The sequence below is a fragment of the Ips typographus genome, linkage group LG1 (genome assembly GCF_016097725.1).
Source record: "Ips typographus isolate SLU linkage group LG1, UJ_Ityp_2.0, whole genome shotgun sequence".
In the NCBI taxonomy this organism is placed as follows: Eukaryota; Metazoa; Arthropoda; class Insecta; order Coleoptera; family Curculionidae; genus Ips; species Ips typographus.
In genome coordinates this window covers 222,387-230,103 of record NC_138422.1, presented here as the reverse complement: position 1 = coordinate 230,103, position 7,717 = coordinate 222,387, and the positions used below count along the sequence as shown (strand labels likewise).

The 7,717-nt window shown below is 35.4% G+C and overlaps 1 protein-coding gene across 6 annotated transcripts; it reads left to right on the top strand.

The window, feature by feature from the left end:
- Positions 1 to 235: 235 nt before the first annotated feature.
- Positions 236 to 7,680, top strand: LOC145738114 (uncharacterized). Of its 6 annotated transcripts, none has more exons than XM_081992984.1 (8): positions 236 to 402; positions 674 to 1,010; positions 2,677 to 2,751; positions 2,809 to 2,978; positions 3,035 to 3,255; positions 3,321 to 3,457; positions 7,164 to 7,275; positions 7,349 to 7,680. In XM_081992984.1, the coding sequence occupies exons 2-8, from the start codon at positions 767 to 769 to the stop codon at positions 7,584 to 7,586; spliced, it is 1,197 nt and encodes a 398-aa protein (XP_081849110.1). In that variant the 5' UTR covers positions 236 to 402; positions 674 to 766; the 3' UTR covers positions 7,587 to 7,680. The 6 variants fall into 6 exon arrangements, with proteins under 6 accessions (XP_081849110.1, XP_081849103.1, XP_081849125.1 ...); XM_081992977.1 differs by having other exon boundaries at positions 657 to 1,010; XM_081992999.1 differs by having other exon boundaries at positions 237 to 402; positions 657 to 1,010; positions 7,333 to 7,552.
- Positions 7,681 to 7,717: the final 37 nt, after the last annotated feature.

Genomic DNA, 7,717 nt, shown 5'->3' with positions numbered 1-7,717 from the left:
TTTCAATCATTCCTTAAGGGTTCCTTGAAACTTAAGGTAGCCATAATATTTTATTTTTACTCCTTGAGGCTACGTTAAGTTTCAAGAAATAATTATTAATATGACCCTTAAACGTCATTTTGACGTTTAAGGATCATATTAATTGACAAAAATGGTGACAGTGTAAACTACTTTGTGACGTCAGCGTATTCTGTGGCAGTCTGGCACGCTACTTTTCAATATGTCAATATTGTCAATGTGAAGAATCTGTTATGTCAAGTCAAATGGTGTTTGTTTTGTTTACCGGGCATTTTTCAATTTTCTAAAAATCTTAATAATTTAACTTTTATCACTTTTATATTGAAAACGCAAGTAAACATTGATTTTCACGGTTAGTAAGTAAGTTATTACAGCTGGAAAAAGGTGAGTGATTAGTCTCCTAGTTTCTGCAGTTTTAAAAAAACACTGAGTGTTATGAAATCACTGCTCATTAAAGGAACAAATTGATGATTGATATTGATGTTATTATTTAAATCTTAAGAAGTAAACAGATGCAATACTCAACTTAACAAAAACAATGTTGAAATCCTAGTTAACCCTTTAACGTAGTTGTGTGTTACACTTTGCCACACTCTAATAACCAATTCAAAACACTTATGCAATCCAATTCACCAAAGACAAGCCAAAAATTTAGTGCAGCGGAGAAAGTATAAAGGATCGTGAACGCCGTCGCTTCTGTTCATTCAAGTGTTATCAGTCCTCTGGCAATAACCAACAACCCATCAACATGTATGAGAAGATCAACATTGACCTGCTGAACAGCTCGGGGGTGCGCATTGTGGATCTGCGTAGTGATACCCTCAGTCAACCCACCCCCGAAATGAGACAGGCCATGTTTGGGGCTCCTGTTGGAGATGATGTGTATGGTGAGGACCCCACAGTGGCTGAACTGGAAAGACGAGCAGCTGAAATGCTGGAAATGGAGCAAGCAGTGTTTGTTGCCAGTGGTACTATGGCCAATTTGATTGCTAGTAAGTGATTTTTTTTGCTAAAGTGAAGACTAGGATTTTGTCTAAGATCTACTATTATCTAGAAGATCTTGGAAGGAAATATTTTTCTTTCTCTGGTTGGTAACTAGAAAGACAGGCTTTGTAGATAACAATACTAATTTTAGAACAGCCCAATTCTCTAAAAATCTAATCATTCAATCTTTTAACAGATAAGTTTTTACAAGGTCAGTTAACTATACCTAGAAGGATTTGATTTAACATACCTACTAAGAGCTGAAACTAGGATCAAACTGTTAAAGAAAATAATTTCTACTTTACTTTCAATTCTCATTTTAGTCCTAAAAAAAGATGATGATGATGGATTGATGTTGAAATTGGTTGACCTGAAACTTAAAACTAGAAACTTTTACTTTAAATTCAAATTTAGATGCACCTCAATGAAGTGTTTGAATTAAAAGTCAAAATAAATGAAATTTGATGTGAGTTATGAAGTTATGACATTGTGAGAATTCTGAAAGTGGTTTTCCTGACAAGAAGAAGTACTTTAGGTCCAGTAGTAATTTACTCCTGTGACTTTGCAGAAAAGCTATTGATGTTACTTTCATGGTTAAAACTTGACAGTTTTTGTTTAAACTGTCATTTGTGTGAATCTCAGCACAGTGAGTAGTTGTGATTGGTTAAAAAAGCAACTTTCAATTTAATGCTTTTTTTGACCAATCACAAACTATGAACAATGCTGTGATTTACATAAATACTGCACAAGTAGGTATACTTACCATCAGTAAACTATTAATACCTAAAAGGCAAATAGCAGATAAGAAGCTGTTATGGTTAGTGATAATTTTAGTTGACCAATAAAACTTACATGGTCATAATAATGATTAAATACTTTCATCATCATTTCTTCAAGATTACCAAATTTTGAACCCGTTTTATCGCAAAATCAATTACAAATTTACACATGATAAACTTGTGTAAGGTTGTTTGGACAGTATCCTTTCTTGATCTGGTTCCAACCAGTTTCTTAGCTTTTTTTGTGTGAACTAAAGGTCAATTTAAATTAGTTTAATGTGGACGGTTGATTAACACATTCATTGTGTAAGCACTTTCTTTTCTGCCTTAATTAAGAGAGTATTGGACTGGTTGATGTATTATACATTATCGAGACATTATCTATCTAGTGATTAGTCCAGTACATATAGATATGAGCAAAGGGTTTAGTTACAAACACTTTTGACCTAAATTTATTAGCAAAGGTTGTCAGGAGATGTCAGTTTTGAGAGCATCTCTGATCCACTGTATCTTCCTAAACTTTGTTTAGTAAAAAAACATGTTTGACCAATCAGAGTTTTGTATATTTTATGCTCTGCAATACATCTACTGCACTAAGCTACAAAAAATACCTTAAGTTCATGAGATTTAAGTAAATATTTTAATGGTATACTCAGTAAATTAGTACTGAATGGTATCTGTTAAGAACATACAGTATCAGCTTGTCTGTAAGGTATAAATACAAAGCATTTATTAGTTAAAAAAAAAAAAATATGTAAACATTTTTTCTCAACTACTTTCCCTGTAAGAAAAATATCAGAAGAATTTAAATTTGCTTGTCTACGTGGCAAGATCACATTACTGTCTTTTTGCCATTTATTGTTGGCAATAGTACAACATTTGCTTTCTTGCCTAGTAATGGTGCACTGCAATCAACGTGGCAGCGAAATAATCTCTGGAGATCACGGGCATACGTTCAAATTCGAGCAAGGTAAACATTTTTCTGTCACATTTTTTAATTAACTTTATTTTTAAGTGATTTTTTTAGGCGGTACTGCACAAATTGCGGGCGTACACACGGCCGTTATCAAAAACAACGAGGACGGTACCTTTAACCTGGACGACTTGCGCAAAAAAATCCGCAAAAATCCCGATGTTCACGAACCCATTTCGTCCCTCGTCATCGTGGAAAACACCCACAATCTATGCGGTGGCAAGGTAAGCGTTTTTGGCACCGCGTTTGACAGCTGTTACCTTTCTAATCCATTGAGCAGGTGTTGCCGCTGGAATGGCTAGAAAAGGTGCACGCGGTGGCCCAGGAATACAACTTACCCGTGCACATGGATGGGGCGCGTATGATGAACGCGGCCGTTTACTTAAATGTGCCGCCCAGTAGAATTGTGAAAGATGTGGATTCAGTTTGTTTTTGTCTGAGCAAAGGGTTGGGATGTCCTGTTGGCGCCATTTTGGCCGGCACTTCCGAATTTATAGCCAAGTAAGAGAGTTGTTGTAGTTTGATTGGTCTGTAAAAATAGTAGACTGTAAAAATTTTTCTTTCAGAGCCAGGCGTGTGCGTAAAGCTTTAGGGGGCGGCTGGCGGCAAGCGGGGATTATTGCGGCGGCTGGTTTGGTAGCTCTTGACAAAATGATTGACAGACTGCAAGAGGATCACAAACACGCTTTTCAAATAGCCAAAGGTGAGTGTCTATTTTAAATCACTGGTTATTTGTGAGTTAAAATAAATTCGACAACGTGGCAATTCCACAATCCGTTATTTATTATGTCTTCATAAAAACTGGCTGTACCTATGTAAGTCTACATGTGTAGCATTTGCGATAAATAGCGCAAGACTGTGTGTGGTTTGTGATTGGTCAAGAAAAAAGTTTTGGTGTTTTTGACCAATCACAAAGTTCCCACTGTGCTGAGATTTACCGCTGCACAGTGCACACATAGACTTAGCATCGGTGTAATTGCCACATTCTCGGATGTTGTGTTTTTTTATAGCATTTATGAAAACTTAGCTGGTTGATATAGTTAACACGTTAATCATAAAGCATATCAAAACAGTTGCATGAGATTGTACTAAACAAATATTTTCTTCATTTTTTGAGGTTAACAGTATGCAGTTCAAATAAAAAGTGATAAGCGTCAAATTAGTGTGATTGTCAAGTCAGTTCTGTTTTAGAGCTCGAATCAGATGAGAAAAGGCCACCGCATCATCAATGACGCAGTTTTTAAAACTATTTCTTTCTCCTTCTACAGTTGCCGTCGCATTAGATATAATCAGAGGCGTCCTATTAAAATATTCCCGAAAATATATTGTTAAGCGGTCAAAAAGCCACTTGGCAACGTAGTACGGTTTTTACTTGGACACAATTAAAACAGATGCGGCAGCGGCCAGGGACATTTGGACCTTTTTATATGCTTTTACTAGCCGGCACTCTAAACGGTGTTGCCAAGTTTAAAAAAATGTAGTGGCGGACAGGGAGACTTAGGGGGTTAGGTTAGGTTAGGTTCCGTTTTAGTCTGGTGTTTTGGTTGTATTGTTGATGGTCGCAGTTGAAGTTCACATAGTGTTATGAATAAAAAACGTTATTTTGTCAAAATGTCTTTCAAAAAGGTTGGAAAGAAAGGTGTTATCATATACAGCCAAGGCCGTGAAATCGTCAGTAACGTCTTACAATTTATGAAGAAAGAAGCAGAAGGAGTTTCCATTCCTTTGAAAAACTTGTTGTCTTTTATTTTCTTTATTAAAAACGACGAAAATGTTTCATTTTACTGATAAAATAATAGCACGCCACTGACTGGCTGCAACAACTTGGAAAGTAACGAGAGCAGCAATATTTAAAGCGAGACGTACAGAGATCGTGACATCATCGTTTGATGACGCCTGTGGCCTTTTCTTAGCTGATTCGAGCTCTACTGTCAGTTTACCTAATTGTAGGTATAGGTACCTAATATAGATTCAGTTTTCTCGATATAAACATAGTTTATTGGTGAATGATTTATACAGGTGTGGTAAATCCAAAACCGACCATAGGAAAACCGTGTAACTGACAGAGAAACGTAGATAATTGCATGCGCGGGACAAAGACAGAAAACGAAAAAAATATCAAGTAGGCCATATTTTCAGCGCGCTGTTGCCAAAATCCAGCACCGTCGACAAAATTAATTTTGTTCTTGGATTATTCCATGGAAAACATTATAAATCTAGATCTCCATCTTAAATAGGAGGCCATGAAGACACAAAATTTGACATTTGATTAAAAGCTATTTCAAATATCCAAAATAATATAATCAAAAATAACAGTTTGTCTTAAATGACAACATTGTGACAATTTTTTTGGTTGTTTAGTTTATTGGCATATAAGGGTGAAAGTGAAAAGGTCTATTGCGACGATGCCAATGTTCTCAATTTATAGCTTAGTTGAAGGGTTTTAACGCTAATTTATATGTATTGGGTTAAATTAGTGGATTATTTGGCATGTTACGGTGGGTTTTTGTCGTAACACTAGCACGACTGAAGGTGGAATTTGCATGTCTGGGTTAATCTTATCAAGGTAAGTTGTTTAGTCACTTGATAACCTTTGGAACTAAACACCCTGAAAAACCTTGCAGCGATCTACGCAATGGCGTCAAACAACTTCCGGGTCGATCTACAAACCGTCCAAACCAACATGGTGCTGATGTACGTAGACAAATCCCGAATCTCCATTAAAGAGCTACAACGCCGCCTACAGACTGTATTAAAAACTGACAGTGTCAAGTGTAGTGTCCGGTGTATGTCCCTGAATCACGATTGCGTCCGATTTACGCTTTATTGGGAAGTTACCGACGAGGACGTGGCCTTGGCCTGTGACAAAATCCAAATGATCATCAAAGAGTATGATGATATGTTCAAGCTTTGACCTGTTGTTTTTGGGGTGAAGGATGTTGCAACATCGCTTTTGTATATATTTATTTTGTTGTGCCATTAAAATATTGACAAAATGCGTCATGAGCGCACACGGTGGTATGATAGTGATAATCGCCTCGTCGGGTACTACTGCTTTAAGTTACATTGTGAAATGTTTTAAATAATTTATTTTATGATCTGTGGAAGATAATAAATATGGTTTTTCATAAGGTTGTGTTTTTTTAGATTAAATAAATTTATAGTACACTCGGTAGTTTTTTTTTAATTTGCGAATGTGGTACAGTTGTAGTCATTCAATTTTGCATTAATTTTCCTATTTTCGAGTTAAATTCTTTTAATTCTAGTACAATAATTTGTAGATGAGAAAAAAAAAACCTATGAAGGTGAAATAAAATTACATACAGTCAATAAGAAGACAGTAGGCATAGGAAAATTTTTTGTTTTAAATAACATTGCTGGGGGGGCTTATAAACCCGGATAACTTTCATATTTCATCGGCCGTGAAAGCCTTCATAGTCTGATTTAAGCCTTGTTCATAATACAAATCGACAGACAAAGAAGCCAAATGTCATTTAAAAACTTAACAATCCGTATACATCGCATTGTCTTCTTGTTCTAAGCTCCTTCAAATATACTTGATAAGTTCAAGCCTGTTAAAAAAGAGACTTGACTTGAATAAGCCGCTTGAGATAGCGGCTTGTAAACTATATATCGCAGTTTTTCAAGCCGCTTATGTTCAAACGCCTTGATTAAGCCTACGATGTATAGGAGGGTTATGGTCATAGACATAAAATAGTTAAATTGAATTAGCGCGTCAAATGTCTGCAACGTCACAGTTTATGATTACCCACTGTTTCCAGCGGTGCCGCATTTTTATGCATCACCTTTGGTAAGAGGTTTTGTTAGTGTTTTTACAGGCAATTTAGAGCCTTTGAACTTTGAAAATGACGTTTGCACTATCCATGCAAGAGACCTAAAAGTGTAATTGTATTTTACAATAAACTCACTTTTATAGACGTTTGAGAATCTTAAATTTTCTTTTTGGAACTAATATTAAATCCTGTCATATTATTATTATATGTCAAACCTTGAATTGTTTGTTGCTCTTTAATTTGCTTATTGTTTCACAGTGAAATATTTTGAAACCACTTGTGGACCATAAGTGTGACATGACATGTTTAATGTTAATACAAACGGATTCTAAGCCCCATTTGCGCCGTCGTATACTTTAAGCCTAGCTTAAGTTAAGTGTAGTCGAGACTGTAACTTTTTTCATCTGTATTGTCACAGTCTGAACCAAACTTAATTTAAGTTAGGCTTAATTTACGACGGTGCAAATGGGGGTTAGTCTCAAAAAGACTTTGTGTCACTCGGTTTGTATTTACAACGTAGTCTCTTCGAGCAACATGGACTATTGTTTTGAATGTTTAATTATAACCCCAGTAATCGATTTATTTTACTATTGAGATATTTTTATTTCTTTTAAGGAATAAATGACCTCAAATCGCCTCACTTTACGGTGGACATTTCCCAGGTACAAACCAACATTGTTATCATGCATTTGGACTCCAAAGTGAACCCTAAAGAAATTCAACAGAGGTAAGTATTACAATATTCAATAGCAATCTTTTTATACCATTTCAGCATTTGGTATAGTTCGTAATCATTTTAGATTAATTGCAGTACACCCAACTGACCCAGTCAAGGTTAGCGTAAAGTGCAGCTCCCGAGAGGACTGGATTCGGTTTGTGACGTATTGGGAAATTAACGACGAAGACGTTAAAATGGCTACTGAAAAAATCGGGTTTGTTCTTAAAGAATATGATTTTAATCTGAAGAATAATTTAAAAAGCGTGAAAAGACCTGCTGACGATAATGAAGAAAAAATTTTGAAAAAAATTAACAGTTAACAGAATGTTTGTATATAGTATTATAGTAGATTGTTATTGTTTTATTAATAGGCAATTAAAATATAATAAACACATTGTGATGTTCTATTTAAAACAGGTTTTGTTATACTTTATAGTTCCTTTTCCTACAA

Excerpts from the sequence above, each read along its gene's own strand:
- LOC145738114 (XM_081992984.1), top strand. The coding sequence starts at position 767 with ATGTATGAGAAGATCAACATTGACCTGCTGAACAGCTCGGGGGTGCGC. Across the intron at positions 3,256-3,320 it reads ACTTCCGAATTTATAGCCAA|AGCCAGGCGTGTGCGTAAAG; the intron begins GTAAGAGAGTTG and ends TTTTTCTTTCAG. Across the intron at positions 7,276-7,348 it reads CCTAAAGAAATTCAACAGAG|ATTAATTGCAGTACACCCAA; the intron begins GTAAGTATTACA and ends TAATCATTTTAG.